Source organism: Gastrolobium bilobum, unplaced genomic scaffold, assembly GCF_033153095.1.
Source record: "Gastrolobium bilobum isolate Gb01-03AN ecotype WA unplaced genomic scaffold, APGP_CSIRO_Gbil_v1 utg11002, whole genome shotgun sequence".
Taxonomy (NCBI): domain Eukaryota; kingdom Viridiplantae; phylum Streptophyta; class Magnoliopsida; order Fabales; family Fabaceae; genus Gastrolobium; species Gastrolobium bilobum.
This window is the reverse complement of record NW_026899111.1, coordinates 264,893-286,786: the sequence shown is the minus strand read 5'-3', so window position 1 is coordinate 286,786 and position 21,894 is coordinate 264,893. Positions and strand designations below refer to the sequence as shown.

The following is a 21,894-nucleotide window of genomic DNA, read 5'->3' as shown; positions in this document are numbered from 1 at the left end:
AACAAGCAAGGTAGTTAAATTCACGATCATATTCATACGTTAGATCGCACGATTCTACCATATCCTAATCCATTTTATGTTTTTTTATTATTATTATTATTTGTCATTGGAGTAAACAGAACAAAAAGTAAATGAAAAAAATTATTGAAAAACGGTTAAATATGAGACCACTCGACGACAAAATAACCATGTAAGCATATGATTGAGCCACGTTGTTCTGAAAGACACTTTTCAAGTTGGATAATACTAATTGTGACGAAAGCAAAATCATGACAACGGTATACCAATAAAAAGATAATAAAACCACGTTTTATCGAGAAACTCTTCAGTGTTACAGTTGCATTGTGTTTTCAACGTTGTTTTCATTCATAATATGACACGTCTTATTTTATGTAAAATCACTCTTATTTGATATAAAAATATATTATTTATTAATAATTTAACAAAACTAAGACATTTGTTATATTGTGATGAAAATAGCATTAAAAACTCAGTGCAACCGTGGTAGCAAAGAAATTCTCCATTTTATCAGGGTTTTTTTTTTTGTCCTTAAGAATAGCACTGCACTTTGAAGTTATGTTTAATGAAACAAAATTCAAAAATTTAACAACAAAAATCGTTAGGCTAAGCAATAATCATTGGGATGCATTTAAGGTAGACTTCTGATTCAACTCATTATCTCTAGTTCTTATTTTTTAATTGTTAAATAAAAATTTAGGTTGAATCTTCAAGATACCTAAGGAATCATGTTTCTCAACTTAAGCAATTCCTTAACTTATCCAAACAAAATCAGTTTTCATGAGTAATGAATATACCACACTTTTTCATATTTTCTAGTTGCATATTTTTACTTGGTGGTGGACTATAGTCGCACTAGGTTCTTCTCCCACCTCATTTCCCAGTTATTAATTATTAGCTAGATTTTCAATCATTATCAATCCCTGAATTTCAATCTCCAATCACAATAACAGCAGGGTTTGTTGACATTAATTCTACTCTTCAGAAAAAGAAAAACTGATGTTTGAATAGTCAGTCACTTACTTAGCCAGTAAAGGTGTTACCAATGAAGTATTAATTTAAGTCAAATATAGACACAGTCGAGCTATTTATTATATCTTTTTAAGTGATCATAAGCTCATTCTTTTGTCTATAACCAAATACAATTCTACAAAAAGAAAAATGTATCTCTTACCAAATTAGTCATTCTTGAATTAATTTTTAACAATTTAGGACTTCGAAATTCCAATTTCTCAATATTTTATCCTCACCATCCATTATTAAAAAAGCAACATCATCATTATAGAATATTAAAAGCTTAAACTTTAATTTAATAAAGTATAAAAATTCGAATATCACAATTATTTATTTAATTATTTAAATATCGAATTTAACTTGCATTTTGGAATGCTATATTAGAAACCAGAGTAGTTAATTTTTTAATATTGAGATCACAATATTCTAAATATTTTTTATCAACAAATATTGAATTACAATATTTAAACACCTGATTTTAATACGATGTTATGTTAACTTTTTTAAGTCTCAGGCTAAGATGAATCGAAAAATTAAATTGTCAAGATTAAACTTTAAAAATTAAATTAATAACATTATTTTTCTAAAGCATTAAAAGAAGATTTTACTAAAATACCAAACATCAACTGAAACCAACTTTTTTTTTTTAATTGCTCAAATTATACACCCTCCAGCAAGGACAATCACTACCCTTTTCCTTTTGCTGAAAATAGCAACAAGACTCGAGAAACAATTTGGGATGTAACATTAGGAAAACGTTTGCAAGAGAAACTTGTAAGAGTCAACCATGAAATATGCATCCATACAGAAGAGTTTCAAAAACTACTGAGGAAAGAACCATCTGCCCCTTGAATAATTTTCACGGGAGAAATAAATACTGTGCGTGCTAATATGGTGCTCTGGGAAAGTAGATGAAAGAATATCTCAGTTGTAGACCATATATTTGGGAGTTGCACTGAACTTCTGGTATCCTTTGATGACTTTATTTACTGCATCAAGAAAGTCTTTCTCTGTTACAGTCTTCCTTCTGGCACGGATAGCATACATACCAGCTTCAGTGCACACACTCCTTATATCAGCTCCTGGAGGCAACAAAAAACTATCTCGGTCAGAAAACCAATGTCTGTGACATGAAAAACAAAGGAAGTTGCAAGAATCACTAAAACCAGAACAAGTTTGAGAAGTATAAGCTAAATTAAAAATTGTCTACTTTTAAAGATGCTCTTACCAGTGGAATTCGGGCAAAGCCGAGCTAGAAGTTCAAACCGGATATCCCTTTCGCAGTTCATGGTTCTTGTGTGTATCTTGAATATCTGTGTCCTACTCTCTAAATCAGGAAGACCAAATTCAACTTTACGATCCAATCTCCCTGGCCGTAGAAGTGCTGGGTCTAGAGTGTCAGGCCTAGAAATTGTGGACAAAATACCATAAACAATAAGCTCAGCTAAGCAGCAATACAACTTCCAAGTTAAAGAAAAGCACTCTCACAGTCATGAAACAATTGCAAAGGAAGTTGCAATGAGACCTTGATTTGTATTTCTTTAATTTACAAGAGGATGGGCAGAGAGCCAGAGACATTCAGCAAATATGACTTTATGAGAAAAAAGAATTTAAGAAGGGCATTTGGAGTGCATCATACTTATGAAGAAAATGACCCAGTGCTTAAAGCACTCTCATAATAACATACTGTAAAATAGAGAACAAAGCGAAAAACAATACAATGGCCAAATCAACCAACCTGTTAGTTGCCATCAAAACTTTGATGTTTCCCCGAGCATCAAACCCATCAAGCTGATTTACAATTTCAAGCATTGTGCGCTGAACCTCATTGTCGCCACCAACACCATCATCAAATCGGGCACCTCCAATTGCATCAACTTCATCAAAAAACACAATGCATGCCTTCTTTGAACGAGCCATCTACAGGAGACAAAAAATTTAGTCAAACGATACCATGTGATGGAAACAATGATCAAAAGCGGAAGATAGGTATTAGGCATTTACCTGAAATAGTTCACGAACCATCCGGGCGCCCTCTCCAACATATTTCTGAACTAACTCACTTCCAATAACCCTTATAAAACACGCATCGGTCCTATTAGCAACAGCCCTGGCTAAAAGTGTTTTGCCAGTTCCTGGTGGACCATAACAGAGAACACCCTTCGGAGGATCAATCCCAAGCTTGACAAATTTCTCTGGATGAAGCATGGGAAGTTCAACAACCTTGCAGGGAAATTAAAAATTTAGGGCCACATAACCTATTTCCTTTATTATAAAGTAAAATGTGGGAAATTTTCAATACTTACTTCACGCATTTTTTCAATCTGTTCCTTACAACCACCAACATCATTATATGTCACATCTGGCTTCTCTTCAACTGTCATCATGGTAACACTTGGATCAATTTTTGGAGGCAAAGGAATCTGAATCTGATATTTGTTTCTATCAACCCTGAGATGATAAAATGAAGGTCAAACAAACAAGCAGATAACATGGCAATAAAGTTCCTCTTCTTTCTGTGTAACATTTTAGCATCAAAGTTACTTGTGTGGGAAACAACATACCCAACACGCATCCCTTCCTCTATGTCAGTGGGGGAAACTTTGTCTCCTAGCCCAACAACAAACTGTCATCATCGAAGTAGAAGGTAAATTAGACCCAACTTCAAAAAACGAAGAAGAAGAAGAAAACCCTTGGATAAATAAGAAAACACAATAACTGGTCATCAAGTGATATCTTCATCAACAAGTAATTCCAGATATCTTGAAACAAATAATTTTCTGATAGATAAGGAGAAAATAAAAAGATTTTCAAAAATTTAGGCACCTTTGCGATCTGCTTCACATTGATAACATATTTAGCATCTTCCGAGTTTGGATTAATAATCTTTGTGCACCTTGCCACCTGTTCAATAAATAACCGTAGTTAGCAATTCCTACAGAGATTTAAAACATTTTCAACAAATTCTACAAAATAAATAAAAATCACCTGAAGAGGCTGCTCCTCCTGCATCATTTGCTTATCAGAAACAAGATCCCACTGGCTTGGTGCAGCTAAACCAGTATCAGACTCCTTGATACCTATTATAACAAGAGGAAGCTAACATTTAAGCAAGTGTGCAAGAGTTAACAGCAATCCAGTTCATGCAATTATGACAAGAAGTATGAATGCAGTAAAACAGAACATCTACATAATATCAATTATTAGCTCCTTGCTTTAATTATTTTTCCTTCAATTTTTTATTAAAGATATAATACATTTAGAGGTAGAAGAAATACCCAGTTAAGGGTCCACTTGTATGTACCGAAAAGGAAAAAGAGAGTAAAGGGCACAAGCTACACCACAATACCAATAAAAGATAAGTAAAGATGTAATTTTCTTTATTTTAAACAGCTATAATGATCTACCAAGCAATAAAGAAATGCAGTAACCAACTAAATCTTTTACACATACCACATAAGTCATTCACTTTCTTTGCCATATCTTTGATTTCCTTTTCCACTTTTTTTATGCTTGTGGAATAAGGTCCCAAACCCTGCACAAACCAAAATATATTATAAAAAGACTGTTTACAGATGTAATGATGTGAAAACCACAGATCACAGAAAAACATTTTCTGTCCAGCAACTATAAGGAGAAACCGAGAAGAAGTCGACTATCAACATATAAGCAGAAATCTCCAAAATATAAATATCACTAGCTTTTCATATTGCAGAGTAAAGAGACTCTACATCATCATTACTTCCCACATAGACACATCAGTAGCACCTCAGCAACTCTTAATTAAATCTATTGATTGGGTACATAGAAAGTTTCAAGTTTACATAACCAAGCAAGCAGTACCTCTACAATAATGTTGAAAACTTTGTGCATCTACGTCATGTTTTATGAACAATTACCACATATCTAGTTCAGAATTTTCACAAACCCCAAAACCAGCAACCTCAACTCTTGGCATCCACAAATGCTACCAAAATCTTAAAGAGGGCCAAGAGGAGGTTCATATCTTTCAATTATCTGAGGAAACCGTCAACTTCCTAGAATTCCAAGACTAACAAGAAGTTGAAAGGTACAGACTTTAACTGAACCCACGATCCAGAATCAGAATTAAGTGAAAGTAGGTCAACGCAGTAAATTTTCCCAAAAGCATTAAGCGATTAAAACCTAATAGCAGCATAGTTGAAAACAAATTACAAATTAGACTACGATTCAACTGGTATAGCATAGGAAATAAAACAACACAAGTAGAACATTATACGAATCTTACAAGAACGAAGATCTCCTAAACCTAAAACAAAAAAGGGGGGAAATCGGAAATTAGGGTTCTTGAGAGAAAGAAAAAACCTACGTAGGTTTTGAGGAGGGCGATGTCATCCTCGTCAAGTGGTCGAGGATTCTTCTCGTCCTTGAGATCGTCTTCGTGTTCGGGTGCCATTGATGATTCTTTCTCGGATTGTGATTTTCTTAGTAAAGTTATAAACTTTCTTCAGAGAGAAGCGAAACTAAAAAAGGATTGAATTCAACTCAACTCGCAATGTGGTTCAGCTTGGTGCGGAGGCTCAGAACTAGAACAGACAGAGATCAGTAAGTTTGTATTAAAATATTCAGAGAAGTATTAGATTAGGATTTTAAAAAATTAATTTGAGATAAAAAAATATATAAATTTTAAAAGATTATCTATAATTATAATGATTTAAAAAAAACTACTATTAAGATTTTATAATATTGAATTTTAAAATATTTTAATAAAATTTATAAGATTTAAAAAGATAATATAAATTTATAAAATTTAAAAAAATTATATAGGAAAAAAAAGTGTATCATTTTAAATGATATACTTTATATTATTTCACTATTATAAAGAGATGAGATTGACTAAAAAAAATGTGTAAATATTTCTTTGTAAGAGTGAAATGACAGAAGATGAATTATTTAAAAGGGTTCGCTTTTTCTGCATTTGCTACAGATAAAGATAAGTTATCTGCAGTAAGCCTAATACAACGTCGTTTTAGGACGAAAATCATGGTGTTTTTATAATTTTAATTTATTTCAGGGTTATTATAGTCTTTATAATTATAATTATTTAATTTTTAATCTCAAAACGACATCATTTTGGGAGTAAATACAGATAACTTATCTGCAGTAACACAAAAATATTATTCTGTATTTAAAATGACACACCTTATTTCTATTAGGGTTCATTTTTTCTACCGTCAATGTAGATAACTTATCTACATTGAGCCCAAAATGACATCGTTTTAAGGCGGAAATCAAAGTCTTTTTGTCGTTATAATTTATTTTAGGGTTATAATAGTTTTTATTATAGTTTTTTAATTTTTCAACCCAAAACAACGTCGTTTTAGCAGCGAATGTAGATAAATTATCTATATTCACTTTAGAAACATTAAAGCTTTTCTATTAACATAATAAACAACATAGATAAACTCAATTACTTATGTTTATTGTTATTTTTAAGATGCATATGGCATGATTTCTGTTACTATTGGCATGAAAAAAAATATAATCCAAACGGATTCGTTTTTTTAAAAAAAATTTCCAAAGAGAGCGAGAAAAAATTAGTCATTATTGTCCTTTCAAGCTTAATGCCTTTGCTAAGATCTCTTCGGTTTGGTCTATTGAACCTTTTGGCCAACATGATTACCAGAAAGAGGGTCATCTGTGACCAAAATTAGAAATTATTTACTTTTATGTGAAATTCACTACCAATATTGAAGTGAGAATCTTAGTATAGTCGAAAAGTTCACAAATAATTTTGGAAATCCGTTTAATAAGTTAATTGTTAAATGTCACGTTATTATTGTGATAAATTTGTTAGTTTTTCAAAAAAAATCAAAGATAATACTATTAAATTTGTAAATAAGATTGAAGTTCTATTATTCTCATTGGCATATGCCTTTTTATAATATTCAAGGACAAACAAATCAAAATTAAATTTCATTAAAATAAGAACAATTTTTTAATACGAAAAATAAAGAATCTGGTATAATTATGTCCTAAAAATAAGAAATCAGCTATATTTTAACCAAACTAATAATTAAAAAAAGATTGTGATATAAATAAATATGACAATAAACCATACTTAATGGGTTGTAAGGGTTTTTTTAGACAAAATTTCTTCAAAGAGTCTATTATATACTTCAAATTTCTTTAGAGCTCTCGTAACTAGATCAATATAGATTTAGTCCAATTCCGAATATGTCGTGCGTGATCATTCCAATCAAGTTGTATCTTGGTTTATTTTGAAGGTGCAAATCATTCAAAGTAAACAAAACCAAGGTGTTTGGTTGAGGAGAAATTTTATAATACTAGGGAAATGTAAATACTAGGGATCTGCGGGGAAATTGAATTAGATAGGAAAATTTTAAAAAAGTTTGGTTGAACAAAATTTTACCAAAAAAATTAAGTGAAATTCCTGAATGTGTGTTTGGTTGAAAATAAAAATTTGATGGAAAAATAGATGGAATTTACGAAAGCAACCTTTTTTATAAAATTTTGTACCATTGCAACATATAAGAAGAGGGGTATTAATGTCATTGTATTCACCTACTTTTTCATTTCTCAGGTTTTTGATAAGAATACCACGTCTCAAACAGCATTCATCAACAGTGTTTTTTACCTTCTTAACACACATTTCTACTTAGATAGACAAATGTGTTTGAAGGATAAAAGTTATAAAATCTTTCAACCAAACAAGGAGAACAAGGATTGCCACATGGACTTAGATGAGAAAATTTTGAGAATCCCTCAACCAAACACTACCAAGAAGTTTCATTAGGTATTTCTCAAATTTCAATTCTTTTAGAAAAAAAAAATCACATAAATACGATTGAAAAAGTATTTCTCATGTTACAATGAAATATTTCCTACAATCCAAAACAAAGTTATTTTGAGATTTAAAAAAAAAAAAAATACATAACTGAGAATTTTACTTCTCTCTTACAATATACATTTTAATATCCCCATCCCCCCCTAGTAGACTACATCGTTCTGGGGTGGTTACAGGAAAGTTATCTCCTTTGAAATGCTAAACCAAATACAATTTTATTTACAAATTCATACAATTGAACTTTCACTATCAGATATTTGTTAGTGCAATATTCAAAACACAAATATATTCACGAGTAAAATTTACTAATAACTCTGAGTTAGTTCATATCTCCCTAAATTATGAGTAGAAAGTTAAGGAAATTCCAAGAAAAGCATGTGAATTCAATTAAAAAAATACCAATGCAATACATTGCATCGCAAAACTGATAATCAAAAAATAGACTTTTCGTATTTTTTAACATCTTTGGTGTTCAAATCATAGGTCTTGCAAATTTCTACGATGGCTTGTTGACTAAGGCTGTCATGTCCATCTTCTTGACGAATAAGTTTCTCAAGCTCTTTAGATGGCCGCAATACCTAATTGATATATGATGGGGGAAATACATCAATAAGGAAACAACAAATGCTTGCAAGTACCCAAAATAAATAAAATAAACAAAAAATTGGCATAGGTAGCAAATGACAATTTTTAAATTGATCTCCAGCTAATACAAGAATATTGTAAATTAACAAAATGATTGAATATACCAAAAGCTTAAAAAATATAGTTTTTAACTCACACATGATATAAGCCTAGGTGGGGCACTATGAACCCACTAGCCCAAAATATAATCGATGCATATTTGTAAAACTGTTTTCAATCCAGCTTTGAAAGCACTTTCACTTCCCAATATTTCAATTAGTACTAAAGCATAATATGTAAATACTTACCCAATATGGTTCATCTGAACTATGGGTTTCGTTTTTAGAGTCCTTATGCTCAGTTTCCTTCTTATCCGTGCAAGTGTTTGAATTCTTGCAGCTACCCGAGACTAGTTGAAATAGCTTCTCACTTCCCTAAGAAAATTTATATAAAAAAGAGCAAAAGACTTATGCAAAGTTTAACATCAATGGAGTCAGAAACCAAGTTCCAAACATTACATGAAAAGCCTATGGTTCAAGAATGACATCTTCCTAGTGGAAACTCAACACCTAGGAGGGATAACATAAAATTCATGACAAATTGACAACTATAAAAGAACCAGCATGCAACTGCCAAAACAAATGGTTTCCATATAGTATTGGAAATCCTGTGATTTACAGTACCAGCATCCTACATTTGAAACATATATAAGTGGGCCAACAGGATTTACAAACAAACTTCCATGAATACATATTTATACTTACTTTAGAAGATTAAAATGGCAGTAAGCTTCAATATATAGTGGGAACAGGATTAATTATCTCAATCCCTCAATATTTCAAGGAATAACCAACGGCCTTGATAGTCCTAATGAGCTTTGACAAGAATATAATATTATGTATAACAAGGCACTAAAAAAAAGGCAGACCCCCGTGTACAAGGCTCCCCGACTTGCGAGAATCGGGGTGAGAGTCGATTATACACAGCCTTGCCTTTACATTTTTACAAAAAAGCAGTTTCCCATAAACGAATCTGTGACCTTCAAGTCACAAGGAGCAACCTTACCGTTACTCCAAGGCTCGCTCTCAATTAGGGAACTCTAAAATGAAATTAGAAAGATGAGACAGACATGAGCAGTAGAAAATCCCTGATTATGACAGCAAAACAGATAAATTAACACGAATAACAGGAGGTGAAAAAGAACTGATTGCAAGTACTCTGCAAATTAGCAATAGTATACACCTGAAGAGCTCTCCAATGAGAGTAACTGCGGAATAAAACCCAGAAGAATGGGACATTTGGCAAAGGTAAAACCTGCAATGTAAAATTAAGACCAATGGGTATCAATAGAAGAAATGAAAGAATTAAACATTAAAGAGCAAAAATACACAATGTTGAAAAATTTCCCAAAAGCAATAATACATCAATAGTTAAAATTCACTCAACACATTCGTACGCTAAATGCAGAGGTCAATGGAATCAATGAAATTGAACCATAGAAGTATTTCCGGTGGATAATTGTTCCCCTGTAAACAGATAACAGTTCACAGAAAGACGATGATTAACATTTAGAATTAAATCACAAGCAACAGTAAATTCCAGGTTAAGCAGAAAAGGAGAGAATTACCTCATAGCAATATGTCTTAGTCTTCGACGAACAAGTTGAGCATTCAAACTGCAAAAACATTGTAAAAAAAAGCAAAATTGACATGCCAAATTTTCTTATTCTTTTCATCCACATCATGTTCCCAAATGTGCTTTTCAAATGGAAATTATTCCACAGACTTAAAATAGGGAATACAACATTATTAAAATCTATAAGTACAGAAAAGAAACTCTGGTTCTGTCAAACAGGGATAGCTGCAATATTTAACATGAAATTCTAACCAAGAAAAGCCTCATATATGGAAAGCAGGCACAAGTATGTCTCTCATTTCACAGTTTACAGTGTTCCATATCAAATATCAGAGAAGTAACGAAGAATTGAACAATATAAAAAACTGAATGAGTAAACTATAACCAGTAGCAAGCAAAGCGTAATTAATGAATCACACGATCAATTAAATCTAGCGACCACAAATGAGCAACTAAAAGGACCAACAAAAAGGGAGAGTAAAAGTTCTAACACAGTAAAAGTAAAACTTCAAACAAACAATACAATCCCATAAGCCAAATACAAGTAGCATCTAAACAAGGTCACCACCAACCTTGATGGGTAAATGACTTCAACACTAGTGACTTCCTTTGGTATAGATTTCAAAAATATCTCTGACGGCTTAACCCGTGACAAAAGCCACAAACCCAACCTGCAAAAACTCGAAATCACATTTTGAGCAAGAAAACAAGGTTTTCTCAATTAAAAATGCTCAAACTCAGAATAAACTGTTAAAAGTAAAACTCACCCATGAATCTTATTTTTGAAAGATCCATCCGGTGCTTTTTCCAAACCAATCCAAGCCTTATTCATCTAAGACCCAAAAAAACCAAACGAAGCAACATGTAAAAAACGACACACCCAGAAAGAGAAAACAACGATAGACGAAGTGAAACGGCACCTTATTGGCGATGTAGTCAGCACAAAGCTCAGCTTTGGCGTTAAGGGGTTTATCACCAATGTTAATGTTGTTCCATAACTCTTTGAAGGTTGAAGGAGATTGAGAGGAAGTAGGAGAAGCAGAACGTGAATGGTCAATGGATCTGCTGAAACACCAGTTCCTGCCTCGTATTGGGAACACAACCAATTTGGCTCTCATGGTGATGCTCCCAAAACAGAAATGCGATTACCCTTTGGACTGTAAAACCCTAGAAAACAGAAATAGCGGTCAAGTTGCAACCTTTGAAGGGAACTGAATCCGAATCCGAATCCGAATCCGGGTATCGTGTATATTCGAAGTGAAAAGGGTAAAAAGGAAGAAGAGAATGAGAATCAGTGTTTAGAAGAAGGATAACGATTTTTTGAGAAAGCGACCAAGAAGGGCCCACAGGCCACAACAACACAAACACACACCAACGTAAGAATGAATTAACGATGATAGTGATGCGGAATTGAAGAATAGAAACAAACCGGTTCGATTTTTGGGAGAGAAGAGAATGGCACGCACGCGTCGACGGGTTGTTGCGTTGCTACTGTAGTTCTGTGGACCCAGTCAGCTTCACGCTCTATTCTAACTGTATTTTTGCTTGCTTCTCTGGTCACAATAAAATAACATAATTGATATACCAATGTGGTTAAATATTATAGAATAGACTTACGTTTGATATATTCTCGACAATTTTGTGGTTTAATTGGCCTAAGTCTCTAGTTGTGATGTTGATATTAGAAACTTTAATCCTTTTGCAAAATCACTTTCTTCTTACTTTCTCTGATTTCATTTTTATTGATATCATAATTAAGTGAAACCATATGACGTAGGGTTTGACTAGTGAAGAATAGTGCAACAAATCTAACATACGATCCTTATTAATAAATTTAGTAATGCTAGTTAGGCAGAATTTTCAGATACCAAAATCTTAAAGAGTTCAATTATTAAATGAAATCTTTTATCAATCCTCATTTTACATGCAGTCCAAAAAGTTTGGGTCATTGATTTCGTTTTCTGGTAGACTTGGTGCGGCAAAGCATATGTACAAATAATAATATTGTCAACTGACTATTCTAACATCATCGTTCTTATTAAGGAATAACTTTGTTGTTTTAAGAAACTTGATCAGACACCGGTGATTCTTTCACTTAGATATATGAATCAACAACCAAACTGCAATCTCCAATTATGTTATGATATAGTAGTTCTTCGCACTTCTTTATAACACCAAGTTGCCCCTTTTTCTATTGCCTAAAATGAACTAAGTGAAACCATATGAGGTAGAATTTGACTAGTGAGGAATAGTGCCACAAATTTAATATCATTCTTATTAATACAAAGGTTCCAATAATAGGTTCCATTTACAATGAGAAAAGAGAAATGGGATGTTGAAATGCCACAATTGCTTTGCGGTCAATTCAGGATCAATGTGTAGATCATACAAATTATAATGATTGTGATAAAAAGGATATATATAACAAGCAAAACTTATCAATAAAATCGCTAATTCTATTATCATACATGACTACTCACATTGACAAATCCGAATAAAACCTATCATAGGCCAAATACGTGTCTGGCCCTGAGTCACGGAACAAGAAAACCGTCTTTATCTTCATTCATTTTCCGCTACAACATTTGGTTCTTCACCTTGGCAAAGGTACTCATCACACAACGATGCTGATCCCCAGTCCTTTCTCAGCCGCAGGATGTCTTCGGTGAAAGTGGAACCGGAGGCTCCAATGAATACGCTAGACATGGCACATATAGTCTTGTCCAACATAGCTTCCACCTTCAGTGTGAAAATATTCATAATGCAGGTCAGCAAAAGAAATTAAACGAGTAGTCACTACATATAAAGGATTAGAGCAAGTTGTAGGGAGAAAAGAACCACGTAATTAGTTTAGAAGTTTGCAACTAGGATTAGAGTATTTTATTATAAGCCACTACAAATTTTTCGGTGATTACACTAAATCAACAGAAATTGTGCCCCAGTATTCTTAAACCTCTATTCCCAAGCTGAAGCCAATACTACTGCAGGACAACTGAAACCAACAAAGTTGAATACCATAGGGCCTAAAGTTCTTAAACTTTCATTCACCTGAAAGTAAAATGTTGATAACTTGAATGATAGAATTGGAATTATTAAATTCATTCACTATACTTCAAAGGGTAAGGGTTTCTTAAAGCTTCGGATAATCTCAACCTTAAGGCAAAAAAAAGGAGCGAGAATCTTTCCAGCAGATGCAGCACACAAATATAAACACAAAACGGAAGCATGATTAAAGGGTATACGCAATCTTATCAACACTTTTATTTATTTATATATATGTAAGAATGGAAGGACCAGATATGAATGGTGAATTGAGGGCATTACAATGCTGACTTAAGTTTAAAACCACATGAAAATAGAATGAAGCACTGTCATCTCACCTGTGAATCTCCCTCAATACCATGCCTGTATAACAAAGCATCCCATTTTTCTGCTGAATTACGAGCTGGGCGTATTACAAGTGGAACAGGTCTGCCATTCAGAACAACTAGTGACTGAAGCAGACCAGTTTCACTTTCTGCTGCATCAGTAGAAAGATAAATAACAGGTGCATCGGCCCTTTCAACCACCCTCAAGATGCAATCTGCAGCTTGAGGAATGGGGTAAAAGCAACTTGGTTTTTTAGCATTACTGTAAACATTAAAATGGATCATTAGAGGCAATATGATGGAAAATTAAAAAGGGGGGAAAATTGCAGGACAGCTTCTGAGGCAGAAGCCTTACATGCATAGTTATTGGCATTAATTCAAGGAGATTACTTTGAGCATGAAAAAGAAAATTATAATGCAATAGTCATGACTCATGAATGCAACTTGGTGCTATAAAGCTCACACCATGTTGGTGTTGTCGCCAGGTGACCCAAGGTCGCAGACTCAAATCATGAAATTAACCTTTGCAAATACAAGGTAAGATTGCCTACTGAAAGAAGTAAGACCGCCTACCATAGACCCACACAGCGAATCTGACCCTTTTTTGAAGGGTGCAAAGAGCCGGAGCTTAATAGCAAAAGGTTGCCATTTTTTTGGCGATGATCTCATTAGCCATGAAAATGCAGTTAGCAATTCACTTGTCAGAAAACATGCAGATCAAGCAGGAGAAGTTTAAAGTTAACATATGAAAACTCAAGACATCAATTTATATGGTCATTATCAGATTTATTTATTTTTTATCAAAATAAAGGAAGAAAGGGTGCACCAGAATTTCAAAAAACCGTGTCTTCGAAAATGCAATGCAATGAAGTTCCTTCCCAGGAATGTCTGAATAAAACGCTGAGCAGTAAGCAATATAAGGCGACTAGGCTCAATCAGAGTTTTGCATTTGTGAGCAATTGGTCCACCTGGTTGCATCACCCATTCTTGCTCCACTTCAGCATAGAACACATCCCCAATTGCCATAACATCATCATCGTAGGAAAACTTAGACACAACATCCTGAACCGTCTTCTTTTTTGGATTCCGGGTATCCTCGTCATCCCAAACAGGCTCAGGTTTACTCATTGACAAACCCAAAGAACTCAACTTCTTCAACCACCCTTCATCTAGAAAACAAGGTTGAGGCCGAGAAAAATAACACAGAAACTTATCAATGTGCAAATGATCCTTCTTAACATTGGAAAATTCTTCAAAGGAAATCACCACTTTTCTTCCCAAGCATTTATTAACGTGATCAATATCCACAACTCTATCATACTGGTAATCCACTTTGGAACTAGGAATCACCAAAACCCTGTTAAGAAGAGCAGCAAAAAACATGTGCTTCTCCAAGCAAATCAGATGGTTTGACATCTGACCTGAAACGCATATAGCAAGCAAAAATTTACCATCTTTAGGGTTCCACTCAATGGTTCTTCTCTGTGAAAAATTTTGATCCACTGTTCTACACCTATCATAACTGACACCAGCCAAACTAGGGTTTCCAAAATCAAATTCAGGTTCAACCAAATTCCCTGTCCTATGAGGATTCAACAGAACCTTCTGAATTTCTCTGTTGAGGGAGATCTGCTTGAACAACGCGGATTTCAGATCCTCGAAGCCATTCGAGTTCGAAGCATTGGATTGAAATGAGCGATTCCAAGCGGTTAAAAGCCCTAATTGCTGTTGGCGCAAGAGGTAAATGGCGCGCAATTCGGATTCCTTGATCGAATCGAGCTTGATGGAGGAGGAGGAGGAGGCGCCGTGGAGATCGGTGACGAAGAAGAAGAGCAGCACGATGAAGAGAGCGAAAATGGAGACAATGTACCTCTTCTGGAGCTTGAAATCTAAGCGCCGGAATCGCGAGCTGGAATCTTCGATGTGGAATGCGGTGGCGGCGGCGGAGGTAGGAGGAGGAAGAGGAATCGGACGCTTCCGATCGTTCTGATCGATGAGGTTGTGGCGGTCATCTTCTTCGTCGGAAGATGAATCCATGTGCATTGCTTTGTTAGCCACGTCGGCGACTGAGTCAGGGAGCGAGTGAGCGAGTGACTCGGTGGTGGCAACAGAAATTCTTTAGAAATCCGAAGAGTAGTAATTTTTAGAAATGCCAAGATCCAACATTCTCAGAGCAATAAAATTAGATAACGAATTTTTATTTATTTTTTTCTTATCAGAGAAACGACCATCGCTCACAAATCGAAATAACCAAAGCCATGAAAAAGCATCCGTTTGAAAGTGGAATTTTACAGCACAGGCAGAGCAAACGAAAGAATGATACCGTGATGAATTAATAGTAACTTTTGAAAAAGAGGATAAACACTGCCATGACAATTTAACTGAGTTGGATGTTTTTCTAACAGATGTGCTTTATTGCTTTACAAATATAGTTTGAGAGGGGGGGGGGGGGGGGGGGTTAATTATTATAGTTATACGAGAAATATGTTACACAATGTATATCTAGCAAATAATATTATCATATTGATGCTCATTGATGTAGAGAAGAGACAAAATGGCATTGTTATTGTCATATTGATGCTCATTGCCATTGGGTTGAGATTTTCATGTACAGAAGAGACAAAATGGCATTGTTATTGTCATATTGATGCTCATTGGGGTTGAGATTTTCATGTAGAGAAGAGACAAAATGGCAATTTTTCAATTTTCGTAGTGAGTTATTCTGGTTTATATTCGTTATCGTAACCATTCTTTCTTTCTTTACCTTCTCTTTTACTTTTTTTTAGTAAATAAAAAGAAAAAAATTACATAAATAGTACATTACATTTATAAAATGTGCTCCTCGTGTTGCATAAGATAATTTATCTCATGCAACACATACAAAAGTGGATGGGATCTACTTTTTTTTCTTTTTCTCTCTCCTCTCTTTCTTGGTGGGTTTCACTCACTTTTTTATATGTTGGATGACATAAATTGTCTCGAGAAAAATCAAACTCTTTATCAAAATTCAATAACGAACTCAACCTAGTGGGGTTTGAAGAGTAAGTAAGAAATAAATAGAGTGTGCAAAGGCTGCCATTTAGTCAACACATCTATTTCCTTCCCTACGAGTATGGATAAACTTGAATAGTCCATTATCTGATACTATCCACCATATAAGAATGTCCATGAGTGGAATTTGCAGAGTTGATAGCTTGAATTGCTAAAGCTGAGTCACTTTCAATCTTTAAATACTGAGCATTTATATCTCAAACCAGCTCTAATCGCTCAAAGCTCTGCTAATAATGGGCTGCAATGCAAGATCCTATCTTGTATGTAAAACCAGAAATCCAATTACCCTTATAATCTCGGATTAAACCTTCACAATCAGCTATTTTATTTTATTTTCTTCTTTTCTTTTATTTCTTTTTTCTATCAATTATTTATTTATTTATGAATTAATAATTTCTCCTATGACAGAAAAAACTATTAATTTCTTCTTATGTGTCTTTATTTTCACTTATTTTAATTTATTTTTCCTTTTAATTACTTATTGCTATTTTTAATGGATAATATTATATATATATATATATATATACTTTTAAATTTTATTTTTATCTTTTTATCTCAATCTTTTTTGCACTTTTCATTTGGGTTCATCAGTCATTGACCCCAACTAATTTGGTATAAAGATGTTGATATTAATTGGAACCAATAACAATTGATTCAAGTAATAAGGAACTTATTCTCCTTAATCAGATATCTCGAGTTTGAGATAAAAATGAAAAAAAATGATCTTAAAAAATCACCCCTATAATGGGTTGGAACCAAACTAATCAGGTAATAGATAAACCACTGGATATATATAATAAAGAAGTTATATTTGACATATCATAGCCAAATTAGGATAGTTACATACAATGAGACTCATTTTGGGTTTGACTACTTCTAGGGACAATCCAAAACTTAATCCTTTCAAAGCATTAACAGAGGGTTTGTAAGGAAAATCCAAAGTGGGGAAGGCAAAGAGTTTATTAAGGTAGATAAATGAACAAAGCTTGATCTACCAAATCTCCTGTTTCTCTTCAACCACGTCCACAAGCCTTCCACGAACCCACTTTTTAGTTACAGTAGCTGATTTAGGTAGTGTTTCATCTTTAATGGACTCAATACTACTCTGATTCAGTTCTGTTTCCCTTTGTTGATTTGATGAACTGGATTCCTCTATATTACCCTTAAAACCGACAGGGAAGGAAGCAAAGCCATTGGTACTTTTTAGGTGAAGTTCTGAATCACCTATATCGAACTTCTGCAATGAAATTTTGACAAAATCTTCAGAGAACTTGTAGTCACTTGATGAAGAGGTTTTGTGCCCGTTTACTTGGACCATATGTAATTGGTTTAGAGCTTCAAATTCTGAATCTTTTTCCTCATTGACCTTGCTCAAAGCAACAGAAGGAACATTACTCAGAGTTAACCCTTGTGTATCAATGGATTCAAGTGATTGAATTGCAGCAGCTATAAACTTTCTACTTTCTATGAGAGAAGCTTGAACAATGGGACTCTTTGTAGCAGTAACCTCAAGTGCCTTGGCAGCCTTCTCAGCTTCAGCAATCAATAGTCTGTGCAGTTACATATTATTATTTCATGAATGCATCGAAGGTAACTGTTAAAATAGGAATCAAAGAAAGCACAACACGTAGTTCTGTGAGCTAATCTCAAAAGCAAAATAGAAGTAACCAATGTTCAATGCGTTCACAATGATCATATAAAAAATGAGCAGCCTGCAAACTTGAAAAGAAGCATATGATTAAACTCATATTTGTAGCCACACGGTAAAGAAGAACTGGATGGATTTGCTCAAGGCTAGGATTGTTGTCGACAATACAAAGTTGAACTATTTAAGATGATCAACATGTATGAGATAAAAAGTTCAGATTACATAATTGGTTACGTTAAACTCACCCATCACTGAGCCAAATTATTAAGGCCCTAAAAGTGAAGGGGAAACACACAAGTTCATCAGAACAAAATTTCAGAATAGTTAAGGAAAAATAACACACACAAATATTCAATTGAATTTTATTTAATTGAGAAGTAAAATAATATAACATTCTGCCACTGATCCATATTACTGAAAAGAAGTTTACCTAGCTCGTTCAATGGCTTTGGTCAGTTTGGTTTCTGCAGCAGCTCTCTGTTCTCTAATGCTCTTTATCATCTCCGGCTTTGAACTCATCAAACAATCATTATGGGCAGGAGATTTGCTTTTTTCCAACCAGATCTGGTTAGGAATTTCAGTTCCTCTTTTAACACTAGTGTCAGTATCGATATCCTTTTTCATTACAATGTTCCTCCTTGTGGACTGTCCATCGTCAGTTAGCCTGCTTGGTTTCATTTCAGTTCCATGAAACTTGGCCATTGCAGAGCAAACTCTTCCGCGGTATTCCTGATTTGCAGAAAAATAAGTTGGTCAGGACTCAGGAACCCAGCTGATACCTTTTCAACCAGATATTATAAAGTTAAAGCTAAAAAAGTAAAAATTGGATTCGGCCTGCAAGGCCAAGGCACCATTTGTCCAAGATATAACTATCAGATGTCTTGTCAATCACGAGGAAAGCAGCAACTGGAACTAAAATACAATTAGGTCCTGAAGAGAGAAAGTAGCACCCAGAGAAACCAAAAATGTTATCTGTTCTCAAACTTGTTTTAGTTCTTGATATGAGTATTTTGAGAAATCTTACATATCTATTCTAGATCACTATCACTTGGTGCCACAAAAATTGAGCAAGTTAAACTAGACAGACAAGGCTGGAACAAACACATATCTATCAACAAGCTATCCATTTTTGGTATAGGGAAACAAAGGCAAACACAAATGAGTGTTAGGTGACAACGTATGGTTCTGAGGTTTGACATTCTGACTGCACTCCCTCCTCCCCACTCCAACTATTGAATGATGAAAAATTTGTGAATATTGTAATGTGTCACATTAAAATATGTGTCACATTAATATCTTAAGGATCTTAATCAGGGAAAAAAAATCACAAACAAATATGTGTCACATTAAAATATAGACAATTCCACAGTGTGAAGAGCTTTCAAGTCAATCACAAACAAATAAAAACTTCTACCCAGTTTTGTGAGACTCTACTAGTGGGCTATCCAAGAGGAAGAACTAGCAAACTTTTGGTTGCTGTAAAAGCCATAAGCCATGCAACTTCAAGATATTAACATATACACTTACATGATCAGCCCATTTTGCAGAGATGGCTTCTGCAATTTTCTTTCTTTGTTCAGGGCTCTTGGGTGCTCTTTTGCTACCTGGTTCCCTTTGCATTTGTTTCCTTTGTTTGACACTCTCCAACCATTCCAGCTTGAGCTGTTCATCTAAGGTTTCATAGGAATCCCATAGCAGCTCTTCCTGATCAACATAGCCTTGTCTAGAAGCTTCTGCAATTAAATTCTGCCACTCAATGCAACAAGTATCTATCTTCTTCCTTGTCTCTGTACTGTGCAATCAATCAATAAAAAAGGCTGAGTCCAGTAAAATTCTTTAGGTAAAAGAAGTAATCAATTAAAAAGCAGCATTTGTTGGTAAGTAACACACCGACCCCAACTAGCTTGGGATAAAGGTGATGTTGACGTTGATTTGTTAGTAAGTAACAAACAACAATAATCATGGAAAGGCATTCACTTACGTCTGTTTATGCCCAAGATTAGCCAACTTCATTTTGACCTGCATCACCGAATTTTGTTAAGAAAAAGTAATTAAGGAGTTATCTAAGCAGTGATTGAAAAACCTGGTCACCATTCCATGAATATATTATCTATACCTAATTAATTATTGATTCCATTGCCCAATAATCCCCAATAAAATTAGAACATAACTAAGAAACTGTTTAGGGACACCAGAGACAAATAATAGTATATACTAAAATTCAAGCAGTTTTTCCTATTAAGAGTAATTTCTTTGAGCATAAAAAGTGCAATCAGTGCCTGGAGAATTGTAACTCTGGCAAGCGACTCTACATTATAGATTTCATATCAATTAAAATGGACGTTGTAAACTTAGCATCAAATTTTTCTTCATCAAAGACATAAAAAATATTCTTACATGACATCACCTTAGGATTCTGCATTGCAAGCCTTGTTCTTTCCTTGATTTTCTGCAAAGTTTCTGCTCAAACATTGAACAACAGTACTAATGCACAATGAAATAAAAAAAAGTGACTGAAAAGTGAAGCAAAGGAAAGTAAAGATTTGGTTACCAGCACTGTGCTTTCTCCCCTTGTTCCATGGCGTTTGTCCTTTATTAGCTTTTGAAATCCTCATTCTTCTCAACGTCTCCCTTTCATCAAGTTCTTGTAACTCTTCATTAGAAGATTCTTCCTTTGCAGCCAACCTCTTTGGTTCAAGTGAAGTAGCAACTGCCATAAGTCTACACCTTCTAAAATCAACAACCCCAACATTAAAGTTCACCTTTTTAAGTTTATCCAAGGATTTCCAAGCACAAACAACACTCTTCTCATTGCCAAAGGCAAAGGCAAAAGAAACTGATGATAGTTTTCCATATTGGAATAAGGGGTGTGCATTTGCAATCTCTGATGACCAAAAAACAGATTATCAATATGAATAGTATCATATGTTATAAAATAATAATAATAATAATAATAATACAAAAAAATATTTTTAAGCATAAAAGGGGACACCCCATGAGACAAAAGAGAGTGTACCAACCAAACAAAGGCATAGAAGCTCATTCAGTCAGAATGCATATATAATATAACTTTGTGGAAACAGCATATGAATATCTCAATTATGTTATGTAACTTAAACTTTCCAGCTTCTCTCTCTCTCTCTCTCTCTCTCTCTCTCTCTCTCTCTCTCTCTCTCTTGTTTTGAAAGATTTTGGGAGCAGAGTGACAGAAGATTCAGCCACCGCAGAAGGAACAAAGAACACTGTCTCTGTGATTACACAAACGGCGAACCAACAAGAATTGGATAACGTAACCATGGGCCTCATGGGCCTTAAAATTTCTCGTGGGCCTCATACTTTCTCACAAAAACTCAAAATCGGTATTTTGATCTTTAAATCCATAAACCATCACTTTCCTTAATGGGGTAAAGGATTTAAATCTAATGATTCAAGGTCATTTAAACTAATAAACATTAATCAATAGATAGAATAATGATTGAATAAAATATAACTCTTACATTTACCCATAAATTTAAATATTAAAAAATATGTAAATAAAAAAAGTCTATAATTTTTATTAATATTATAATAACTTGTTAATATTTTAATGTTTTTGAGTTTTGTTTTTTGAAATTATACAATATTAATTATTAATTAAACATGAAAATAACTTATGTATCAGTATATTAAAATTTATTACGTGTAAAATA

General features: G+C 33.9%; 4 protein-coding genes across 5 annotated transcripts; all 4 read right to left on the bottom strand.

Annotated features, from left to right (window-relative positions):
- Positions 1–1,670: 1,670 nt before the first annotated feature.
- LOC133287337 (26S proteasome regulatory subunit 7) lies at positions 1,671–5,583 on the bottom strand. Its single transcript, XM_061484916.1, has 10 exons — positions 5,381–5,583; positions 4,486–4,567; positions 4,021–4,112; positions 3,859–3,936; positions 3,597–3,658; positions 3,339–3,483; positions 3,037–3,255; positions 2,771–2,952; positions 2,261–2,436; positions 1,671–2,114 (listed from the first exon to the last, which is right to left on the bottom strand). Exons 1-10 carry the CDS (start codon positions 5,465–5,467, stop codon positions 1,957–1,959), a joined length of 1,281 nt encoding a protein of 426 aa, XP_061340900.1. The 5' UTR covers positions 5,468–5,583; the 3' UTR covers positions 1,671–1,956.
- Positions 5,584–8,214: 2,631 nt separating this feature from the next.
- Positions 8,215–11,462, bottom strand: LOC133287345 (uncharacterized protein C23H3.12c). Its single transcript, XM_061484928.1, has 8 exons — positions 11,059–11,462; positions 10,906–10,970; positions 10,711–10,809; positions 10,131–10,178; positions 9,960–10,029; positions 9,746–9,817; positions 8,812–8,937; positions 8,215–8,457 (listed from the first exon to the last, which is right to left on the bottom strand). The coding sequence occupies exons 1-8, from the start codon at positions 11,254–11,256 to the stop codon at positions 8,311–8,313; spliced, it is 825 nt and encodes a 274-aa protein (XP_061340912.1). The 5' UTR covers positions 11,257–11,462; the 3' UTR covers positions 8,215–8,310.
- Positions 11,463–12,451: 989 nt separating this feature from the next.
- On the bottom strand, positions 12,452–15,543 carry LOC133287348 (O-fucosyltransferase 36-like). The gene is made up of 3 exons (XM_061484930.1): positions 14,333–15,543; positions 13,519–13,768; positions 12,452–12,877 (listed from the first exon to the last, which is right to left on the bottom strand). The coding sequence occupies exons 1-3, from the start codon at positions 15,541–15,543 to the stop codon at positions 12,701–12,703; spliced, it is 1,638 nt and encodes a 545-aa protein (XP_061340914.1). The 3' UTR covers positions 12,452–12,700.
- A 1,786-nt stretch (positions 15,544–17,329) lies between these two features.
- Positions 17,330–21,422, bottom strand: LOC133287344 (uncharacterized). 2 transcript variants are annotated; one of them, XM_061484927.1, is made up of 7 exons: positions 21,222–21,422; positions 20,757–21,089; positions 20,613–20,665; positions 20,187–20,224; positions 19,733–19,997; positions 18,636–18,934; positions 17,330–18,107 (listed from the first exon to the last, which is right to left on the bottom strand). In XM_061484927.1, the coding sequence occupies exons 2-7, from the start codon at positions 20,920–20,922 to the stop codon at positions 17,549–17,551; spliced, it is 1,380 nt and encodes a 459-aa protein (XP_061340911.1). In that variant the 5' UTR covers positions 20,923–21,089; positions 21,222–21,422; the 3' UTR covers positions 17,330–17,548. The 2 variants fall into 2 exon arrangements, with proteins under 2 accessions (XP_061340911.1, XP_061340910.1); XM_061484926.1 differs by having other exon boundaries at positions 21,226–21,422.
- Positions 21,423–21,894: the final 472 nt, after the last annotated feature.